Genomic DNA, 23,586 nt, shown 5'->3' on the forward strand with positions numbered 1-23,586 from the left:
TATCTCAGTCACCGGAAATTGTAATCCATACATCTAGCCTTCCAGTAGCGTCCTGGTGCTTACTGGAAAATCACTGTTAGTGAGCTAGCGAAAGCTATAATGAACTGTTAATTTTACTTTTTTCCCTTTCTTTTCTCCTCAATTCAAGTTTAGGTACTAGATTTTCCCTTATGTACTTTAAAGAATCATTTTTCCAGATCTACAAATAGGCTGCTGCTCTTTTTCTTTTTTTTCTATTTCATTTCTCAAGATTCAGCACTAAGAAGATAACTGTTGGAATCTGGATGATATACAACCTCATATCTTATCAAATAGAGATTTTCATGTGTGCTTAATTTTAAATTGGATATTTATTCAATATTATCTTCAGTAGTTCACTTGTCTAGGCGAACAATTAAAAAGAAGGTATTGAACAGCTGTGTGTTGTCAGTGTTCTGCTAGGTCCTGACCGGGTGTTAATAAAGCTACTCAGTACCTAATAGTGAGGAAAATAACTTACGCATGAAACAATACTGAGGCTCTTAAGTGCCAAAGTTTGTTGTATATTTTAAGTTCTTTGGGAAATGGATATCAGTGTGGACAAGATAAGTTCCCTAGATGAGATACCTGTCATAGCAGTATGACTTTGGGTCATTCACTTAACTTCACTTGGGGTTTAATTTTTCAATCTATACAATAAAAGTGTTAGCTTATTTCTAAAGTCACAGCCAGTTATATAAGTATATGAATCCCTGAGCTGTGAATATCACATTCGATTTAAGTAAAGAAGAAAGGACATTCCAGGTGAAAGGGAGAGCTTGAGGAAAGCCAAAGTCTCAAACTTTAACTTGCATTTTTAAATAACTGGGTGCGAGAATTTAATAAGTAAATCACTGTTATTATCGTTTATTATAGATTTTAGTGAATAATTTCACATCACTGGAATATGACAATCCAAGTCTAAAAGTAAAAGAGAACATTCACCTCATTCACTCACCTCATAAAAGCAGTCCTGGCTTACTGCACCCTTGTCTTTTGCTTCGTCATTCACATATTTTCTTCTTGAATATCTGTAGGGTCAGTATTGGAAGCCATCAGAACCTTCTCATCCTGTCAATGAACGGTACATGCTTTGCCAGAATTGGGCTCGGTTTTCCTATTTTTACAAGGAGCAGCCTTTAGATTTGATTAGGTAAGTTTCTTACAGAGGAACGACCTGACTAAAACTGGACAATGTGATTTTCATGCACAATGACTCATATTCCATTCTTTTTTAATACTATTCTCGCCGACTATATTTTACACCTTCCCAGTTTTGTAGCTACATTACCATTTAGTCATTCATTTGTGAACAGAATGCTGTTGCCAGAATGTTCTTAACCACCCTGCAGAGATAGCTCGCTGGTTCAGAGGTTGGGGCTGGGTATTTAGGTAGGCTGGGTTCAAATCCAAGTTCTTCCTCTTAGAAACTATCTAAACTTTTTCAAGTTATTTAACCTCTTTGAGAATGAGAATAACAGTAGTACTTTCCTTACGGGGTTATTTCATAATTAAATGAGGTATGTATATTTTTTAGCATAGAGGCTAGCATTTAGTGCTTAATACATAATACTTTTGCTTTCTTCAGTCCAGGAATTTAGAACATAGCAGAAAGGTTGTATATGGATGTTTGTGAAGACAATTGTTCTATAACCTCAATTCTTTTTGTTGTTTTTTTTTAATCTTTTGGCTCAGGCAATTGACAAGCTTAATGACTGACCCTGTCTGAGTCCCATGCTCTCTGACAATTTCTGTAGACAGTTTTATTAGCTAAGCAAGAAGACTATGGCCGCAGGTTCCTGCTTTGAACTGTAGCAATACTACATACATACAGGATGTCGGGAGACTCCTGCTATGATTTCAGTAAAGGAATAATCAGATTTGAACAATTCACTTGGTGATTCATGCTTGTACTATGATACTTACACAGCATCATAGCATCCTTTTTAGGAGACTGATTTTGATTCATACGTCCAAATCAATGGAAATGTTATATCAACAGTTTTTTTTAAGGCAGGTAAGGGGAAACTTTAAGAATAAATAAAGGCAACTGAAGTATATAAAATGATGCTTTCTGTAAATCATTATATGAACTCTTTTTTGGATGGATGTTTTACTTGTTTTTGAGAAATGATCATTTAATTTTTAAAATTATAAACGTAGCACATTGTCAAAGAAATTTCAACTAATAAAGAGATGTGCAAAGTTTTGAGTGAAATTCCATTTCCATTGAATTTGTGGAGGTTACTACTCTTGATTTGGGAATATCCATTCAATCTTATTTTTATGTGCATGCATAATAAAATATACAAATACATTTTTCCCCTAGAGCAATGGTATCTTTATTTATTATGTGCTTAATTTTTTTGCACTAAATAATATATTATTGGTACTCATCTCAATGAATACATGCAGATATAAATGCTTTTTAACACAATACAGAGTGCTGTCGTGTGGGAGACCCTGCTCGCTGCGCCATTTGTCCTGCGGGGCGGCCTGCGGGGCGGCCTGCGGGGTCTCTGGTCCCGCTCCCCACATAAGAACGCAGGATATGGTGAGGCCAAAAAGGAACACCCACGGAGTCATAGGTAGGGGAGTCATACCACTATGGTCTCACTGGAGGCTGGGCCCACCGGATGCGCGACCTGCCGGCCGCCTTTCCGCCAACCGACCGACGACTCTCCTCCACTCTCCTCGACTCTCCTCCGTAGCCGCAGCAGTTATACCAGCGGCCAATCGGCTAACTGGCTACAGCTGACGGCCAATCAGCCACAGCCGATGGCTATCCACTACCCGAGCCAGCACCCTTCCATGTGAGGCCGAGAGCCTGTAAACTACTTTCTGGGGCTCCGTCCCCACAGTGCCATACTATAAATTTTGCATAATTCATTTATCTATTTTTCTATCGAAAAACATTAGGTTGTCCCAAATTTTTCACTATAAGATCAAGTCTGCTAAGAACATCTGCAGACATTGTGCCCATGGAGAATATTTTCATAGTATACTTTCAAAGAAGCAATGTTGTCAGAATAAAGGTTTACATATTTTATGTTGTTAAAATGCATTGAGAGTATTTATTAATCTAACATTTTTAACTATCTGCAGGTGTTTCTAATTTAAATGTTCTCCAAAGGTTTGTATTTACAACCCTAGATACATGTGAACACATTCCGTCTCAGGTCATTCCAGGTGTATCTGTAATGCCTTGTTAGCACTTGCTAATTTCCTTTTACAATAAAGTGGAATCTCAGATATTTCATGAGATGACAGTGTCAAGCTTAAGTTTAACAACTTTTAAAGTTTTTCATCCTATTATTAAAGTAACTTTCCATTTATAGCAAGTCATATTGCTTTTTTATTTCAATGAGATCATTTTCTAATAAATTTAAATTTTTAACAAAATTTAATGTAAACAATAGATAACTAGGTGTAAAGTTTTAAAACAAGTAACTGTAAAGTAAAAAAAGAAAACACTGTGTTATCACAGAGCTAGCAATTGTAAAAAACAGCTGTTATCCCTAAGGTTCCTTTTCAGTGGTAATGTAAGATAATATGCTTATTCTTAGGAATAGACAATGAAGATTTAGGGATAAAGGACCATGATGTATTCAATCAACTTACTTTTAAATAGTGCACAATTTCTCTGAGACCCTGTTTACCTCTCTATGTCATATTTATTCTTTGGGTAGGTTTCCTGTTTTTCTTAGTGTCTTACTAGATTTTCACTTAATTTTCCCATCATTCACTCTTGAATACCTGTGGGGACGGAGCCAGGAGAGCAGTTTCCAGGCTCTCTGCCTTACATGGAAAGGTGCTGATTCGGTTATTAGATGGCTATCAGCTGTAATCAGATGGCCTTCTGCTGTGGTTGGTTGGCCATCAGCTGTTACCAGTTAGCCATTAGCCACTAATATAACTGCCGTGCCTATGCCAGCAGGATGGTGGGTTGGCCGAGAAGCAGATGGCGGATTGCGGCCAGCAAGTGCGGTTAGCAGAGTGTGGATTGTGGATCGTGTTGATCCTACTGCCTGTGTCTCACCCGGCCGCCAGCAAGACTGGGGTGCAGGAAGACCCCTTGTTGGGGTACTGGCGGATGTTTGCTTTTGTGTCTTGACCAGCTGCCATCGAGAATATAGTGATATGACTCCCCTCTCTATGGCTCCATTGTTGTTCCTTTTTGGCCTCACCATATCCTGCGTTCTTATGCAGGGAACGGGACTAGAGACCCTGCTTGACAATACCTCATGATGTCAGCATCCGTTCTATTCTGATATGATCTTATATGACTTTTCTTTTTCCTCTTTCTCTAGAATTCTTTCACTTCTCATTTTATTCCTATTTTTCTCCACTTCTCTTTTTATTTTTATATTGTTGTTTTCTTTGTAATTACTCATTGGAGAACATTTAGTTGTTTATAGTGCTTTATTACAGTATTCCTCATGTTCTTTTGGGAGAATTTTCATTAGCTGAAATTATTTATTTCAAATTTTTATTTATTTATTTTTTGTAAATGTAGCTTTGTGTCACTATGGTCTGCTTTTTTTCTCTTTGTGTTTAATTTGCAGAGCTTCTAGCATTAGCCTGCCTGCTTCTGTTAGTTCTTTCCTATTCCATGCAGTTTCTTTTATGGACGATGGTGTGTGGTTGCCACGTGCCATTTCTTTCATTTCCACAGGATCCTAACTATCCCTCTTATTTTCTTCTTTCTCTTACTGCCACACTTTTAAGCAGTACCACCTTTTATATCTAACTCTTACTCAGAAGCAATGCTTCTCTGAGGCTGCCACTTCCCATCTTGCTCATTTTTAGATCCTTTCCTTTTAGCTTGTGCTATGAATTAACCAAGTCCCAACATATGCTTCCAGGGGTTGTTTTGTCTGTGTTAGTGTAACATCTCCATGCTACTTTACATTTCTTTCCTAGAATTTCCTAAGCATCTTTCCTGCTCTCCTTATCTCAGGTTTGTGGCAGCAGGTGGCAGGTGCTCTGATAGAATTGGTCTTATTTTTTTACTTAAGAGGTAATTTGAAGGTGATGGTGTTCTTTGTCATGAGGCTGAAAGGCCTGTATCGGGTGTAGTTTTATTTCCTATCCTTGTTGATTTTATGGTTTTTAGGAAAGGTTTTATAGGAAGACTTGATAAAAACAAAATATCCTAAAAAAGAGAAAGCAATTGTCCATGCATGCATAATTACAGTCCATCCATTCCTTAAATGAGCATTTATTCAACATCACTCCAGATCAGGCAATAGGCTCGGGCTACAAAGATATTAGGACATGGTTCCCAACATGAACATGAACATGAACATGAACATATTTTCAGGAAGACACACAAATACATAATACAGCGGCATGATACTCATGAAAGAACAGAGCACAGAGAAAAAGGCACCTACCTTTCTGACAACCTCAAGGAAACTTTCATAGTGTTGATTTGTGAGCTATGTTGTGAGAGATAAGCAATAGGTTGTTAGGTAAAAAAAGTTAGGTAAGAATATCCCCAGCAGGAAAACAAGTACAGAGCTCTGTGCTGAGAAATAGCCTGTGCATTTCACTTATCATGAAGGAGTCATAGCAGGTGAGATTTGAGTGTTATCAGGAACAAAATTATGAAGAACACTGCTAAGGTGAAAGGACAAAACCTTTGAAGGGGGAAAAGGACATTGTTGAACTTTTTCTTTAGAAACATCGCTATTGGAAACAAGATGGTTTAGAAAGATGCAAGACTGAAGTCAGGGAACTTAGGAGGCTGTTGAAACTTTCCAGTAACAGATATTGAAGATCATATCCAAGACACTGGAAACATGAAAGGGGAGACTATGGATTAAAAAACAGATTTTTATGACAGAATTTATTGAATCTAGTGGATGATTAGATATGGTGAATAAAAAGAAATAAACAAAGACAGGATGACTTGGGGTACCTAGAAAGAGATTTAGAATATAGTACTCCGAATTCCTAGATTTCACATATTTCATGTTATCTTTATACTAATTTTAAGTTTCATATCCAAATATTTTTACTGCCTTTTGGGCACTGATCATTTTCTCATATTAATTTTTTTTTTCCAGGAAAGATGGAAATACCAAGGTTGCCATCATTGTTTTATCAGTCTTCAATTTTATATACCCTCTGATCCCAATTTTTCTTTCCAATTTAAGATCTCCATGTAATTTTTCTTTTGATATCACCGATTTTGAGTGGCTTTATGCTTAGAAATAAAATTGATATACTAAGCTGTATCACATATAGTTTAGAATAAATATATTTAAGGTTAATATAATGGTGCTATTAAAATGCCAAGATAATATAATAGTTAAGTTTCTCAGACGTCCATGAATTCACTGTAAAAATGAATCTCTTTAGACCAAATGTTTGCATTTGTACATTCATTCCTCAAGCCTGTCTTCAGTTCAGTTCTACTGTTATTCTTTTGATTATTTGCTGTGTCTCAGACTAAGTACTAAGTCCTGGGAATACAAAATTAGACCAATGACTTCTTATAAAAATCTCACAACCAATATTCGTGAATGCCTTCTACCTATCAGATGCTATATTAGATAGTGTGGGGACACAGATGAGTTGAACATCTAGTAAGTAAAATGGACAGGTTAAAAAATACCATAAGTGTAACTACAAGATATATTTTTCAAAAAAATTAATACTCAAAGGGTTTTATTTATATTTGAGTCTATAGAGTGTCTCATTTTATTAGATTTTTCTAATTTGCTTTGTTATGAATAATAAGATAATTTAACACCTTAATGTTATTTCAATAATGTACACATTTTTACCATAATACAAATATTAAACCTGCCTCTTATTTTTTGCACTTTTAAGAGATGGTTGAGTTGTTAATCTGTTATTGTTAAGCTCCCAAGTCCAAAGTTTAGTAAAATATAGTCTATATTTCCATATATAATAAATGCTTATCTGAAAATTTCTGTTTTTGAAAACCTTTTTAATACTAATTAAAGATCTGGAGTTCTTGGGAACATTTTTTTTTTAATTCTCAAGGAATAAGAGTCTTGCTATTTGAAAGGGAGAAAAATGTAATTCTTTAAAACTAATGTTGAATTATCCAGTTTATGAATTTGTGAAAAGTTTTTAGGTTAAACCTATAGCAATACTATTAATGTTTTACCTTAAAAAATTGATTCTTTAATTTTTAAAACATCAAATGGAAATAAACATCATGAATGGTAAAGCCCATAATAGCAAATCTTTTTTCCTCTTTATTTAAAAATCTAAGGTTATGTAGTGTTACATTAATTGCTGTATTTTTCAGCAAATAGGGAAAAAAGGGTTGGGGGGAGAAGCAAGTTCACTCATCCTAGGTGTGAGTGAACCTCAGGAAGCCGTGAATAGCAAATTAACAGGAATATGATGGAACTGTAATTTAATGTCAAGTTTATAGTGATTTGAAGAGCAGAATAAGGGGAAACAGCAATGCAAAAATACCACTGACAACAATGAAAGATGATAAAAGTAGTAAGATGTCTGTTTAATTAGAAAAGATTAGAAATTTTGAAAACTGAAGAATGGGAGGTTAAAGTTAATATTGAATATGAGAAAATATTTTAAAATCTTCTCATTGGGAAATGAAGCTTATGCTCTTTATGTTCAGAGTTGCCTCCTTTTTGAAATTACAATTTAATATTACGTGCTATAATAGATTTATATATAGCATGCTATTAGTACTGAAAAGGGATCACATCTATCTGCCTAGGAAACCCTGGGAAGGCTTTACAGATTTGCTGAGGTGAGCTCTATATAAATAAGGAGGAGGATTAAGATGGTTTAAACAAACAAAAAACGCCCTCTGGTTTTCTGAGGCAGAGAAACTTATATTCCCTTGTTCCTCGAGGGATTCCTTAAGGGGTAGTAAGTTTAAAAGCAACAACAACAAAAAAAAACAACCCAAACTTGATTGTAAGACTTAAACATTTATGCCAAGTAATACTGTTGTTACTTTTCAACTCTTTGTAAACAAGAGCAAGACTGTATATTTTATGGAACTTTTACTAAGCAGTCAGTTTTAATTTCTTGGTGTGCTGCCTGCTTTACAATTCTGTAAGTATCCATCAGACATCCAAACTTGGAGGAAGATGGAATTTTATACATACAACCACTCTCGCCCAATGTGGTCAGAGTACCTTCTTCAATTTTAGAAAGAGAAATAAAGCAAAAGTCTGTGCAGATTGTGAATGTAATTTTGGTTTGTTAAGTTAATTGCTAGAAGTTACACTGCAGAATGTTCTGCAGTTTATTTCGAAACTCTTAACGTTTGGAAGCTTTTCAAATTACCTTCTTATTTCAAAATTAAAACTTAAATTTCACTCATTTGGCTCCTAGTTAGATGTGTTATCTTTTTTCAATCCTTACACCAATTCTGTGGATAAGCATCATCCTGCATTTTGTGATGGGAAAACTGAAGCTTCAAGTGTTTATTAACTTTACCAAAATTATACGGCTAGAAAGCAGTAGAGCCAAAATTGGAGTACAGGCTTGTCTGAATACGAAACAAGGCTGTCTGGACTGTATTATTCTTCCAACCTCTGCCTATTTTTATCTTCTTTTATAGGAACTATTATGGAGAAAAAATTGGCATCTATTTTGTCTTTCTTGGATTTTACACAGAAATGCTGTTGTTTGCAGCTATAGTTGGCTTAGCTTGTTTCATTTACGGCTTATTATCAATGCATAGTAGCACAAGAAGGTAAGTGCCACTGAGTTGCCTAATAGAGAAAACGTCTTGATCTTATGCTAACTGAAACTGGTGTTGTTTTCCTGACATTGGTTTCAGAATGCTTCTTCGTGGCAGCAGGTATTTCCGAAAGACCCTACCAGCTGCCCCTCACCTGGTGCTTTATGGAAAATCTGTTTGTAATGATTAGTTCTAAAGATTCTGTTCCCCAAAGCATGACTTGACCGACTACAAAAATTGCTGCTTCGTTACCCCTTCTGCCATATGTGAGAAGCTGTATAAACAGTTGTTCTGGTAGGGACAGCTTTCCACTTTCACGCAAACACACATCACTTTTCAAAATAACTTTGCTGTTCCCTCTGCAGTACTGAAATCTGTGACCCTGAGATTGGAGGTCAGATTATCATGTGCCCACTCTGTGATCTAGTATGTGAGTTTTGGAGGCTAAATTCTACGTGTTTGGCTTCAAAGGTATGTATGTATTTTGGTATGTTGAAGAGACTTAGAATTTCCCTCCTTTTGTATTACATTGAAACTAAATAGTCTTTGTGATGCTATTTTTGTTTTTAAAGGTCTCCCATTTATTTGATAATGAGTCAACAGTGTTCTTTGCAATATTCATGGGAATTTGGGGTGAGTAAATAGTCACGTAAAAAACAGCTTTGTCCAAGTTCCGTGTTATATGGCACATCTATCTGTACCACATACACAGATGGCATGTCTTCTGTACCAGAGGTGATTTTAGATCTCTGTGTCTTTGCTAGTATCAGCATCCTCATGGCGTCCACTAACATGTTCTTTAGTCTTCGTCCTTGGTCCACGAAAGGCCTCTATTAATCATCTGCTCGTTTCTCTGAGAGACAAGATAATTTTTGAAACCTCCTATGTATTCAGCTCACACTGTCTCCCAGCACTCTGGTGAGAAACAGGCTCAATAAGCACTTAATTCAGGAGAGAATAAATATCACTATTTGGTGGCTAGAGGATACGGAGTCAGGGATACAAACTGGAATACAAACCAAAATAAATGATCGAGGGCTAATAAATCAACGTTTGAGTCTGAGTTCCCTGTGGCTAATTCCACCTTCCAGTTCCAATTGATAAAAGTCTCCCATGTAAAGTGGAATTGCCCTTGATTTTGGAAATGTCCAAGTTTTTCATTCTTATCATTTCGCATGGAGAGTAGACGTGTTAGGAAGTTGCTCCTACCATCAGTGAGGAAAACATCTTCTGTAAGAGTAACTCAGCAAGATGAGGCCTAAAGACTTCTAAAACGTGTCCCAAAATTCAGGGGACTCTGGGGAAAATAGACTTTTTTCTTTCCAATTAAAAAAATGAAGTGTATAACAAATACAAATATGTGAATTTAAAAACTGAGCAAAGGGCAAGGGTAGCTTGATCCAGACAAAAAGACAACAAAACTTGTTGGTGTGTATGTGAAGCAAAGGAACGTATGAGTTTCTGTCACTTCTGCTTGGGTGCTGTCGTCTAAAGAGAACAGCCCAGATTCAAAAAGAACAGAACAGGGAAACCTTACTAACAAATTCTCCAACAACCCCAAGTTTGGTAAGTTGGTGTATGGACATCTCTTCATCATATGACTGCCAAATCCTGCCTCAGCATAAATTGGAATCAGAAGTGAATGATAAGTGCACAAATTAAAACAAATCTAGTATTTTTTCATTGTTTCCCTGTGAGAGATTGTACACCAACACTAACCTTGTATTTCATCACAAATAGAGGAGCAACCATATGTAGAACACCCAGCAACACTGTAAGTGTTTTGAAGACGTGCTACCATCAGTTAGTTCTTTCAGAAAAGTGTATTGTAGCAGTGACTTGATTTAGCTTTGGTGATTGAGGATGTTGGCCGAATTCTATGAGAACAGAACTTCAAGGTATTTGTTTTAGTACAAATACTAATAAACAATTGAGCTGAATCAAAGGATGGGTTGGCAGAGTAGGTGTGAAGGAAAAGCATTCCAGGTTAAAGGACAACACTAGTCCAAGAGACTGAGAACTGAATTTAATGTATGCTATGCTTTGTACTGGGTACAAATGGGTTTGTTGTTTTTTTTTGGTTTGGTTTTAACTTTTTGGCTTCTTTACGATGAACAAATATATACACCTACCACACAGGAAATTCAAATTCACATAGAAACTGAAAGAAAATAATAAAATTACCAGAAATAGAGTTTATTATTTTGGCCATAATTTTTCAGAATCTTTTACTCTCTGTATGTGGGCATGTGTAGTCATATAATCTTACATAAATGGTATAATATTATACATAGTTTTAAACCTACCTTTTTATTCAACAAACAATAAATGATGGGACTCCTTCTATAGAAAGGAGTGTGTGTGTGTGTGTGTGTGTGTGTGTGTGTATGTAAGTGTGTGTAAGACTGAATACAATTGTTTTTTATGAATTTATCACTCTTTATCTAACCAGTTCTCTATTGTTGGACATTTATGTGTTTTCTACCCCCCTCCAGTTTTATTGAGATATAATTCACTAATAACATTTTATTAGTTTAAAGTGTATAACATAATGATTTTGTATATTTATGTATTGTAAAATGTTTACTACAATAAGTTTAGTTAATATTCATCACCTCACATAGTTACAAACTTTTCTTCTTATGATGAGAACATTTAAGATTGACTCTTAGTAACTTTCAAATATCCAGCACAGTATTTTTAACTATAGTCACCTGCTATACGTTACATTCCCAGAAATTATTAATCTTATAATTGGGCATTTGAACCTTTAGACCACTTTCACCCACCTTCCCATTGCCTTAACCTCATCAACCACCAATCTGTTTCTATGTGTTTTGTTTTTGTTTTTTATTAGATTCCACACATAAGTGAGATCTTACGGTATTTGTTTTTCTCTATATGACTTCACTCACTTAGCATAATACCCTCAAGGTCCATTCATGTCACAAATGGCAAGATTTTCTTCTTTTTTTTTAATGGCTGAATAATATTCCATTGTGTATATAAACTACATTTTCTTTATCCGTTCATCCATCAATGGATGACTATTGTAAATAATGCGGCAATGAACATGGAATATATATTCTCTCTCTCTCTCTCTCTATATATATATATATATATATGGTGCCAAAAAAATGTATACAAGTGGACACTGGTCAACATTGCTTAAGCAGTAGTTCGCTGTAATTAGAAGTGTCTGGACCCTAATGGTAACCACTTTGAGCACCTCTTGTAATTGCAGAAGTCAAACATGACTTGTATTCATCTTTTGTTATTGGTATATGTTGAGTATTACAATTTAATAGTTTTTTCCTTTCTTAAAATGTGTATACATATTTTTGTCAACCTCTCTCTCTCTTTATATATATATGTATATACATGTGTATATACATATATATAGATATAGATATCTATAGATATAGGTATAGATATCTATATCTATCTCTCTCTCTCTCTCTCTCTCTCTCTATATATATATATATATATATAGAGAGAGAGAGAGAGAGAGAATATACTATAGAATGGCACTTAAATTTTTTCTTAAAGTTCACTAAGGTATAACTGCTTGAATGATATCGGTAAAAGACTGATTTTGCAAACAAAATCTATGTGTTAGTAAAAAAGTTAAGTTTAAATATTACTTCAAACTATCTTCAAGAAAAGAGAGACTAGCAATGAACCTGAAAGTTTTTTCTGGCATAGAATGCTATCTAAGAAATTAATTTGAAATTTTATATATGAGTTATTTCAATGTTATTCCATACTTATGTCAAGATTAATAATTTTATCATTCAACGTTATAGTGATTGAAGAACCACTATACAACCAAATCGATATTTAAAAATAGAAGAAAAACTCAAGTTATTCTCTTACTCTATTTCTCCGTCACTTGATTATATTTGTTTTCATACATTTATCTGCCTGCAGTCACATTGTTTCTGGAGTTTTGGAAACAGCGACAAGCCAGACTGGAATATGAGTGGGATCTGGTGGACTTTGAAGAAGAACAGCAGCAGCTGCAGCTCAGACCTGAATTTGAAGCTATGTGTAAACACAGGAAAATGAATCCAGTGACTAAGGTACATTAGGGAACTGAAACAAGCAGCATATCTCAGTGGCCATGCTGTTGCAGGTTACCTCTCAAATAACAATATATATTTTAATTTGCCTTTAAAATATTCTCCAACATACCAATCATATAAACTTCTTCCCATGTTTCTATCCTATATTTCAAACACATACGGAAGTAAATAGAAAAGTATAATGAACCCCAGCATGGACCACCACGCAGCTTCAATTAATACTAATTCATGGACAGTCTTTTTACTGATAAGCCTCCTTGCCACTAGATTATTTTGATGTAAATCCAAGGCATCGTATCATGAAATACATCATTTTAATGCTAAGCGATATAAAAGAAAAATGGAAAACAGTGTGTATGTTGTGGGCTTTGTATATATAAATATGTTTCCTTGGGAATGGTACTAAGTTAATATGCAAAGATTAAATTAGTATTGTGTTAAGGTGGTGGGCTTATGAGTCACTGTTTTATGAGACCAAATTTTATTCAATGAGTCCCTTTTAATTGATTATAATGGGAAGATCATTGCCTTGCTGTCTGGGAGTGAAAGTCTTTATTTTGGGATCCTTAATTGGCATGGACTGCTAGCTAAGAAGTTAATTAAGAAATTCTACATGCTGTTGACTGAGTAATTTGACTTCTTGGCCTCAGTTGTTTTGCATGTGAAAAGGGAAGGTGTTTTGCCATGAAAACCAGACCCTTGGCTGCATATACTTGGAGTCTGTCCCTTTCCATAATCTATAGTCACTGAGCTACCGAACGCTGTTACAGGGAGACTAGAATGTGGCTCTAACACAATCTCTTCAGCAGAATGCCCTACTCTGTTCAGGACACTGTTCTTGCAGTATGATACTCATTCTTTATACAGCTTACGCATTTGTTTAACATTTATTAAATTGCATTGAAACATTGCAAAAACTTCAGTAAATGAATAAAGGGGGAAAACACCTGAGAAAATACATTAACAACTTGGGTAGCAATTGCTCTCCATCCTTGCTAGGCTGTAGCTTGCCTTGAGCTACAGTGAACCCTTTGGAGAGATTTTCCACTTAAATGGGGCTTTGTGCTTTTGGTGACTGCTTGAAGTCCCAACTTTGAGGGTAGAGTGTGAATTTTGTTGTGATTTCTTCAAAATTACAGGAGATGGAACCTTACTTGCCTCTACATCGTCGTGTTCCATGGTACTTCTTATCAGGAGCCACGGTGACATTATGGGTGAGCATTCTTTTTAAAACTGTTATCATCTCTTGGACGTGTGGTCGGTCGTATTAGATTATATCAACAGTTGTATCTGAAATGGCTCTTGAGTCCCATCTTTCCCTTCCCTTCCCTTCCACAGTCTTTTTATCTTGATAGAGCTCTTATGTGAAATCAGTTGTAATTTACATGCATGTGCCACAATTGAACTTTGGGAAAATAGCTAGCGGAGGGAGAAAGAGGAGTTTTATCTTAAAGCCTGTCCATTCCCTTCTGCCAACTCTTCATCAATTAGGTAATAACTTGAAAGCACACCAATTTAACAACAATTTGCAGATAATTTGGTCAGTTTTTTCAAAATCATTACTTTATCTTTATCTCCACTTAAAATATCTGCACAAAATGAAAAGGAAAACCCTCATACTATTAAAGTTCATTCTCTTGCTGAGATAAACAAGAAAATGTTACTTCTACTTGATGAATTTAATTACCATATCCCATTGTGAGGGAGCCATACCTTTTAGCTAATAGATTCCTCGGTCACCATAATCTATTTTCTGCCCTCCCGTTTCCAAATTGGTGACCTCTTATAGTTGGACTTTAATTTTAGGAAAAGAGGTAATGTTACCCTCTGAGAGTTTAGCATGTTGAAGTATAAAAAATAAGCAATTATAGACCATAATTGAACCTCAGCAATCCATATTGCCCCATAATTTCTTACCTTTAACATTTCTTGTTAAAGGTACTAATTTTTCTATTTTAAATATGTATTTTCTTAGACGATTGAACAGTCGTTGAGGAGAGAAGATGGAATAAAGGACAATAATCAATTCAGGACACTTCTTGAGAAACATTCTGGCGTGTGATCCCAAAAACATTATTCTTTTATTTCTAGTATTCATTCAATGTGATGCAGTTCTTCAACTTTCAGAATAAAATTCTCCAGTCATTGATAAAGCCATCCCTAGATTTTTTTGTTTTTATAATATGGGAAGTGTATAAAATTTATAGCAAATCTATACAAATGTCTAAACTATCAGGCCTATCAGACCACACTAATGGCAACATTCTGAAGGGGAGTGAAATACAATCTTTAAATGTATTCTTGGGAAAGTAAGTAATCTTCCTACCACATATTTAACTATAATCTAGAGCAGACATTGGCAAACATTTGCTCTAAAGGAGCCAGATATATTTTAGGTTTTGTGGGCCACAAATAGTCTCTGACATGTCATTGTCTTTATTTTTCTTTATAACCTTTAACAGTGCAAAAAACTTTCTTAACTCGAGGGCCAAGCCAACACAAGTATGGCCATGGGCAGGATTTAGCCTTCTAGCTAGTTTTCTTAACTCTTGCTCTAGGATGGGCCTAGCGGATGGGCCATGAATACTTTCCTGCTTTAGTTTTACCCAGCTGCTACCCTCTGCCTTATCTCTAACCCTTGTAACTTACTGGTGTTCATTTCCTGACATGTGTGGCGAGAGAGACTGACTTGGGGTGCTTTCCACGTCAGAGCTGCTAAACGTAATGAGATGAAGAAAACAGTGTGTCTCAGACGTGTGTGCAGCACACAACTCCAGAGACCAGAGTGACTGATTCTGTGTCTTCTTCCGCAGATGGCTCTTGTCATTGCAAGCATGGTGTCCGTGATTGTATACCGCCTGGCAGTCTTTGCTACATTTGCCAGCTTTATGGAAAGTGAAGCATCCTTGAAGCATGTCAAAAGTATCCTCACTCCTCAGATCACCACATCACTCACTGGATCCTGCTTGAACTTTATTGTCATCTTGATCTTGAATTTCTTTTATGAAAAGATATCTGCCTGGATTACAAAAATGGGTAAGCCGGCCAAATCATTAGTGGGACTCTGCAAAAGGGTTCCTACCAATGCTATACATTCATTTTGGATCATTACCAAGGGAGTTGATTTTGTAAAGGGACATTTTAAGATAGTTTTGCTCTATAGGAAGGCCCATAGCCTGGTACTTGAGAAAATCCCCTAACAGCTACATTCAGGCCTAGTAGAAGCGGGAAGAAGGTCTAAAAAGAAGAATTAGAACTCTGTAGATCTTTTTTCATTCTTTTCTTTATCCTCCCTTGATGGGGTTAATTGAATCCTAAGTAAAATCCTCACTTTTCACAAGGCACAGATATTTTTTATTTCTTGTGTATCGTTTTTACAAGGTATTTGGTTTTGAAAACCATCACGAGAAAAATAGAACAATCAGCTTCTCCTGAATAAATCTAAAATTTAGTGCTTCTCTTTTCAGTTGCCACGTCTGAAAAACCTGGATTATTATTATTTTTTTTAAATATTAAGTTTTCTCCTTAAGCCACAAGGGAAGGTAAAGGAGTCACAGGTGAAGTGAGAGACTCACCTGTGACTCAGGGAGAGTAGCACATAGTTGCTTCTGGTCTAAGCAAATTGGGAATAGAGCAGAGACTCAACTCAAGGCCTCAGCTTCTCTGAGTGCTCTCTCCGGGAGCTTCCCCTCTAAATTCATGCAGTGACAGCATGCCCAGTGTAACCAAAACGAGTATATTTTTCACTCAGCACTGGAGTAAGCCCTGGGAAGCAACTTTAATTAAAAATTATTCTCCAATTTGGAGTTCTGCTCTTTCAAGTTTACTTCTTTTTTTTTTTTTAATGCGAGCCACAGGGGAAAAATAAAATCATAGCAGATGACACCTAAAAGTAAAGAGCTTTAAAAAATTGCAGCTTTCTTCAATGAGAAAAATCACTCAAATTCACTTTAGAGATTTTGTAGGAATGCATCTAAATTTTACTAAAATGGAAGTGTTATCTGTGTCTTTACAATAATATGTGTTACTATTTCAGTATTGCTAAAAATTTCATGGATTTGGTTGGGTCAGCTCGTGCTATTGAGAGATCATCAGCTCTGACAAACAAGTGCCTTTACTATTTTCTGCCTTATGATGCTTTACTGTGGTGTGAAGAGAATCTAATATTCTCGTAGCTTTGGAATTCATTAACTGATAGATCATGATAAGGAGAAGGAAAATGTGTATTATTACTGCCACCGTTTGCATGACATTGTTTTCAAAATTAACACAGCCATTTAATTCATGAGAGGAAAGCAGGATTTGGTTTGGAAATCATCCTTTGCCTTTGATATGAGTTTACTTTGTTTAAACCTGATTGAAGACAGACGAGAGAGACAGAAAGGAAGAGAGGGAAATAGCTGATGTGTTTATAGGATATCGTATATAATGTGTGGGGATGAGCAGAAGGCTCTTCAGTCTGATGTGAGGCTGATTTTGACTGTGTGACTCCAGGCAAGTATTTCTTCCCTGTAAATGTAATAATGACTGCTTCCTAGGTGTCTCCAGTGATGAAATTAACACAAAGTCTCTAGTGGAAAGCCTAGCACAAATCTACAGTTAACTTAATATTGGCCTGTTATAACCAGAGCGGGAAGCATTGCAACAGGCTTTCAGGATAATATGACTAGGTAGCCACTTGTCCCAGGGATTACAAAATTTAAGGAGAAACAGGAAGGTGCATTATTAAACCTTGGTGTTTTTTACTTACCCAGAAATTCCTCGAACGTACCAGGAGTATGAAAGCAGTCTGACCTTGAAAATGTTCCTGTTTCAGTTTGTAAATTTTTACTCATCCTGCTTCTACGTAGCTTTCTTTAAAGGGAAGTTTGTGGGCTATCCCGGAAAATACACATATATGTTTAATGTGTGGAGAAGTGAAGAGGTAAGAATTCTCTTGAGAGGTAAGGTTTGTGGTTTCAGTAACTCGGTGTTAAATAAATACCTTTCTGTGTGTGTGTGTCAGCACTAACTCAGATTTTCTCAAGTTGCAAGAGAAGTCTAAGACGCTGACCAGGTCCACAGAGAATACTGGACTTACAATCCTGTCATCTGATAGATTTTTCAGGTCTTTTGGGCAAGAAGTTATATTGTGCTTATTGTTTGGTAGTAAAATGTGAGCTGTGAAATGTGATAAGTTCTATATTCCAGAAGGCTTCCTGCAAAGGATGAATGATAACTTTCTGGAGGCATAGCAGAAAGGGCTCTGCCATGGGTAAGAGTTAAACCAAATCAGTGGTCTCCAAACCTGGCTGTGCATCTAAATCACATGGAGAAAATAACAGCTTCCAGCCCTAACCCAGACATAAAGAAGCAGAATTTTCTAAGAATGAGAACAAGAAATCTGTTATTAATATATGCACAGGTGAACCTAATGAAGCTAGCCTGGCACTGATCTGTTAGCATGCTTGGACCTGTCGAGATAAATATCCCTTTATGTCCCTTTAATAGCCATTCCATCCCAAGTGTTCAGATTCTGATCTGAATTGGGATTTTTTTGTTATTGCTAAAGTCCCATCTCTCATCATGTACTTTTTGTCTGCTCACTTCTGACTAGTGTGATCCTGGAGGATGTCTAATAGAATTGACAACGCAACTGACCATCATAATGACTGGGAAACAGATCTTCGGCAACATTAAAGAAGCCATTTACCCGTATGTATTCTTGACGAGTGTTTGCTTGATTTAAGTATCCATGAGAGGTTTCTTCTGGAAGAAGATGGGATTCTTTGATTATCATGATACCTTTATTAGCAAATATTTAAGGCAGCAAACAAACAACAACATAAAAAGTAACTTCACTTTTAGTTAGCAGTCAAGAATGTATTAAAGTAACACAGGCTTTTAAATTTCTGTGGCTTGAGTGAAGTTGAGGGAAAGGTAATTATTCCCCTCTCCTAGGAAAATTCCACTGGGAAATATAAATGTTTTCTACATTTTCTACATGTTGCATATTATTTCTCAAGATAGCAAAAAATTAAACTCTTTTTAAAAAGTATCCATTATTCATGGACACATCTAGGCAGAAAAATTGGTCATGAATGAAATGCTGGTACGTAAAGGGATTGTTCCAAAAGCATAGCAATAATGAATACATGATAAAAAGAAAAACACAAAATGACAGTTGATCTCAGATATAAGATGAAAATTCCTGTGGATAAAAAGAGAAAGAATCATAAGCCTGTAATCCCGCAGGGCTCCAAGTGAGGAAATGGCAGTGTCAGTGTTTAGTACCTTCAGTGTAAGATGGGCTAAAAGTGCTTCTTTAAGACAGGTGACTGGCCAGTTTAACTGTATTTGAAACCAGGGACTGCTATTATTTTTGCTTATTCATAAAAGAAGGTTGAAACCCTCCCTTCTGCTCCCACCCTACCCCCACAGCTACACAGTGCTCCTTTGGTTGTATTTCATGCGGTGACAAAGAAAGAACATAGACTGATCCTTTCACATAGTATTTGATACACCACATACCTAATATTGCCACAGAGAAATAACTCCAAACTGTTATTTTTAAGTCCTAGATCTAGATTGAGAACCTGGAGGGCAGAATGGAGGTAACCTCTAAACCCAAACACAAGAGGGAGAATAAATATGCAATGCAAAAAGAGGAAAAGAGACGGGAAGTAAAATAAAAAAAGAAATGAGTAAAATTAAGCCTACAAAACAATATTCCAAAACTTATGATGAGATTTAATGCTACCAAAGCTGCGAAGAAAATCCATTTTTAGAAAGTGAACTCACTCTAGCTAAAAGATTCTAGCAAAACCTAAAAACATAAAAGGAAGTGATATTGTCATTTAAAAGGATCAGGAAATAAATGAAAACAGATATAAATGAAACAAGAACACATGAATATGAAAAGGAATCAATTATACATAAATGAAAAATCATACTTTAAATAAAGAGTACAATAGATGGGATCAGTTACAGACTGGACACAATTGAAGAATTGTGAATTGGAAAATAGTACTGAGAAATTTCCACATTGTACGCTGCAATGGAGAGACAATGGGATTAAAAAAATTAAAGTGACAGGAGGCTATGTTAATAAGCTTCCACTTAACCACTATGTAGAAAGTTCCAGAAAAAGAAAATTAAGTAAATGGGAGAGAAAAAATTTCTTTGACTAGGTAATTGCTGAAAGTTTTCCAAAAACGAAGACAAACATGAGTTCCAGATATGAAAATGAATCCTGAGTATGAAACAAGATAAAAAAAAATTCACACCCAGATACATTATGGTGAAACTACAGAACATCAGAGATAAACAATCTTAAAGTCTTTCCAAAGAAAAAGAAATGTATTCTACACTATCAACAGATTTCTCACTAATAGCATTAGATGCAAAAAACAGTAGAGTACTTTCAAGATTCTGAGTGAAAATCATGTTCACCTTAGATTTCTAGAACCAGATTAACTATTGTATAAAGTGCAGGGGAAATTGAGGCATTTTAAACATAAAAGAACTGTGAGTTTACATTCATAGACCTGACCCTCATTGGAAGAATAATGTAAGATGTACTTGAGCAAGAACACAAAATAAAAGTGTAGGATGCAAAAAACATTGGTCAGTACAGAAATTTTTAGCTCCAGAAAAATGAAAAACTTTGGTATAAATCTGAAAAATATGTGGGACTCATATGCTGAAAACTATAAATCCTGATGAAAAAAATTGTTCTGTCTATATAAATGGAGAGAAAAGTGTTCGTGGATTGGAAGACTCAACATAGGAACGATGCCAATTATCCTCCAAATTGATATATAGATTTATATATAGATATATATTTGATTGTTATTCCAATCAAAATAGCAGCATTTTATAGACATAGACAAGCAGGTCCTAAAATTTATATAGAAGGCAAAGGAACTAGAATAGCCAAAACAATTTCCATCAAGAAGAATAAGATTGGAGAAATTACACTACTTGATTTTAAAACTTACAGTAAAACTATGTTAATCACAATAGTGGAATTGGTGAAAGGATAGATATATATAAGGGGTGCCAGAAAAATGTATACACATTTTAATAAAGGAAAACTATTAAAATTGTAACACTCAATATGTACTGATAACAAAAGATGACTACAAGTCACGTTTGACTTCTGCAATTACAAGAGGTGCTCAAAGTGGTTACCATCAGCATCCAGACACTTCTGATTATGGTGAACTACTGCTTGAGCAATGTTGACCAAAGTGTCCACTTGTATACATTTTTTTGGCACCCCCGGTAGCTCACTGGAACAGAATAGAGATTACAGATATAAGTCTACACAAATAAGGCCATTTTATTATTGACAGAGGTGCAAAAACAATTAATTAACGAAAGAATAGTCTTTTCAACAACTGGTGCTAGAATAATCGGACAGCCACATGCAAAATAATGAAACTTGATGTAAATCTTACCCCTCATTCAAAAATTAACTAAAAATAAATCATGATGATAAATCATTTTTAAGAAAGCAAGGAAGTGATTATTATAAAATTCGGGATAGTGGTTACTATGTGGGGACCGAGGAGTTTGATTGGAATGGAGCACATGGATGCCCTTCGGGAATCTTAGCCAAGTCCTCTTTCTTGACCTGGGTGGTCTCCGATGCCCATCTGTTTCATAGTTTCTCAAAATTCTCAGGTGTTCTGTTTCCTTTTCAGCATTCTTTCATCTCTTTGTATTGTAGTTTGGATCTAAGCAGTATAAAAGTGTTCTTTTTAATCCACATTGGCTACAGTACTTATATTGTCTCATTTGTTAATTTTTGCCAATTTGGAGAGTATAAATGAAATCTCATTTTGGTCTTATTTTGCATTTCCCTGATTAATAACATGAATGAGCATTTTTTTTTTTTTTTTTTTTTTTTTTGCCTCATCAATGAAATGCTTATTCATGTTGTTTACCCATTTTTCTACTTGTCTGTCTTTTTCTTATTGATTTGTAGGAATACTTTATAACTTCTGGTTACTTTGTTTTTGTTTATTTGGTTATAGGTGTTGCAAATATTTTGTCCCAACATAAGTTTTGTCTTTATTTTTCAATAGTGTCTTTAGATCACAGTTTCTGAACCTCAGAACTAATTGACATATTTTAGTCCAAAGCATTTAGGTAGATGCTTTGTTGTGGGGGTCTGTCCTTTTCATTGTAGGATATTTAGCAACATCCTTGATTTCTACCCACTAGATAGATGCCAGTAGCCCACCTTCTCTCCAGTGTGACAATCAAAAATGTCTCCAGATACTACAAATGTATGCTTGTGGGCTAAATCATTCCCAGTTGGGAACCACTGCTGTAGATGGACAAAAGTACATACTTTTAATATATTAGAATTTATTAATCTTTTATGGGCTTATAGTAAATCCTTCCTTACCCCAAGGTCAAAAAGATATTCTCATATATTTATTTCTTAATTCTTTAAACATGTTAATATTATTATCTTTCTCTTTTAAATTCTTAATGTATAAGGAAAAAATTTTGCGTTTGCTATGAAATTGAAATTTAATCTTTTATATACACACACACACACACACACACACATACATATATTGTTGGTTACCATTTATTGAGAAGTTTCTCTTCCCCACTCTCCATGATCTATAACACCATTTATGCCACATAGCAAGGGCAAGGCTATTACGAGGTCTTCATTCCGTTCCATGATGTGTCTGTCCCTGCACCAATACTACACTCTCTTAATATGGCTTTATAATAAATCTTGATATCTGTTGGGGAATGTTTTACCAACTTATTCTTCATCTATAGAAATATCTTAGCTATCCAGTCTTTTATAAATTTTAGAAACATGTTGTCAGATTTGACATGGAAAAATATTTTTTATTGAAATTACATGTGTTTCATTAAAATTGAATTACAGTTTCAATAAAAACAACTGATAATTTTATAATTCTGAGTCTTTTTATTCATGAACACTTATTTTGGATTTTAATGACTTTAAATGAAGATTTACGCTTCCAGATATAGGTCAAATAAATCTCTTGTCCAATCCAATTCTAAATACTTTTAATTTTAGTTCCTATTATAAATGGCATATTTTTTAAAATTATGTTTTCTACCTGTGTTCCATGGGTATATAGGAATGAAATATGTTGATATACTCTACTAGTACTTCTAATGATTTTTTCTAATTTCATTTGAGTGTTCTATGCAGATAATCTAATCATGTGATTGTTAATCATTGATTTCCCCTTCAATTCCAACTCTTTTCCTTTTTTCTTTTTCATCTTATTGTGCTGGCTAAGATCACCAGTAAAGACTTAAATTTGATCATGCCCACTCTCATTTTGTTCTTGATTCTGAAAGGAATGCTATTTAGAATAGGGAACTTTCCCCTATTATGAATGATATTTGCCCAGGATTTTGGTAAAGGTTTAATAGGTGCTTGAAATATATCAAATGTAGTTTTCTGCAGCAATCGACATGATTTTATATTTAGCTCCTTAAATTTGTTAATGTAGCCTATTACATTGATTGATTTTTTTTTTCTTTTTTTAGTAAAAATCCTTTCTGTTCCTTAAAGTAATCCAACATTATCGTGATAGTAGGTTGGTGCAAAAGTAATTGCGGTTTTTGCAATTATTTTTAACCTTTTAAACCGCAATTACCTTTGCACCAACCTAATATACTACTTTTTTTTTATAATGTGGAAATTAGGTAATATTTTGTTTAGAATTATTGCATTTATTTTCATATGTTAGATAAGCTTCTGCATTTCTTTTGTCATGAATTTCT

At 35.1% G+C, this 23,586-nt stretch overlaps 1 protein-coding gene across 1 annotated transcript in view; it reads left to right on the forward strand.

Annotated features, from left to right (window-relative positions):
* Nucleotides 1-23,586, forward strand: part of ANO5 (anoctamin 5) — a 73,328-nt gene that overhangs the window by 38,423 nt on the left and 11,319 nt on the right. The window contains exons 9-17 of the mRNA XM_019742616.3: nt 1,056-1,171; nt 8,603-8,737; nt 9,091-9,196; nt 9,298-9,358; nt 12,656-12,807; nt 13,950-14,024; nt 15,624-15,846; nt 17,565-17,734; nt 18,407-18,504. Coding sequence (XP_019598175.3) covers nt 1,056-1,171; nt 8,603-8,737; nt 9,091-9,196; nt 9,298-9,358; nt 12,656-12,807; nt 13,950-14,024; nt 15,624-15,846; nt 17,565-17,734; nt 18,407-18,504 — 1,136 coding nt within the window. The remainder of the gene's footprint in view (nt 1-1,055; nt 1,172-8,602; nt 8,738-9,090; nt 9,197-9,297; nt 9,359-12,655; nt 12,808-13,949; nt 14,025-15,623; nt 15,847-17,564; nt 17,735-18,406; nt 18,505-23,586) is intronic.

Source organism: Rhinolophus sinicus, chromosome 14 (assembly GCF_057876585.1).
Source record: "Rhinolophus sinicus isolate RSI-liver-muscle chromosome 14, RSI-T2T, whole genome shotgun sequence".
NCBI classification, from domain to species: Eukaryota; Metazoa; Chordata; class Mammalia; order Chiroptera; family Rhinolophidae; genus Rhinolophus; species Rhinolophus sinicus.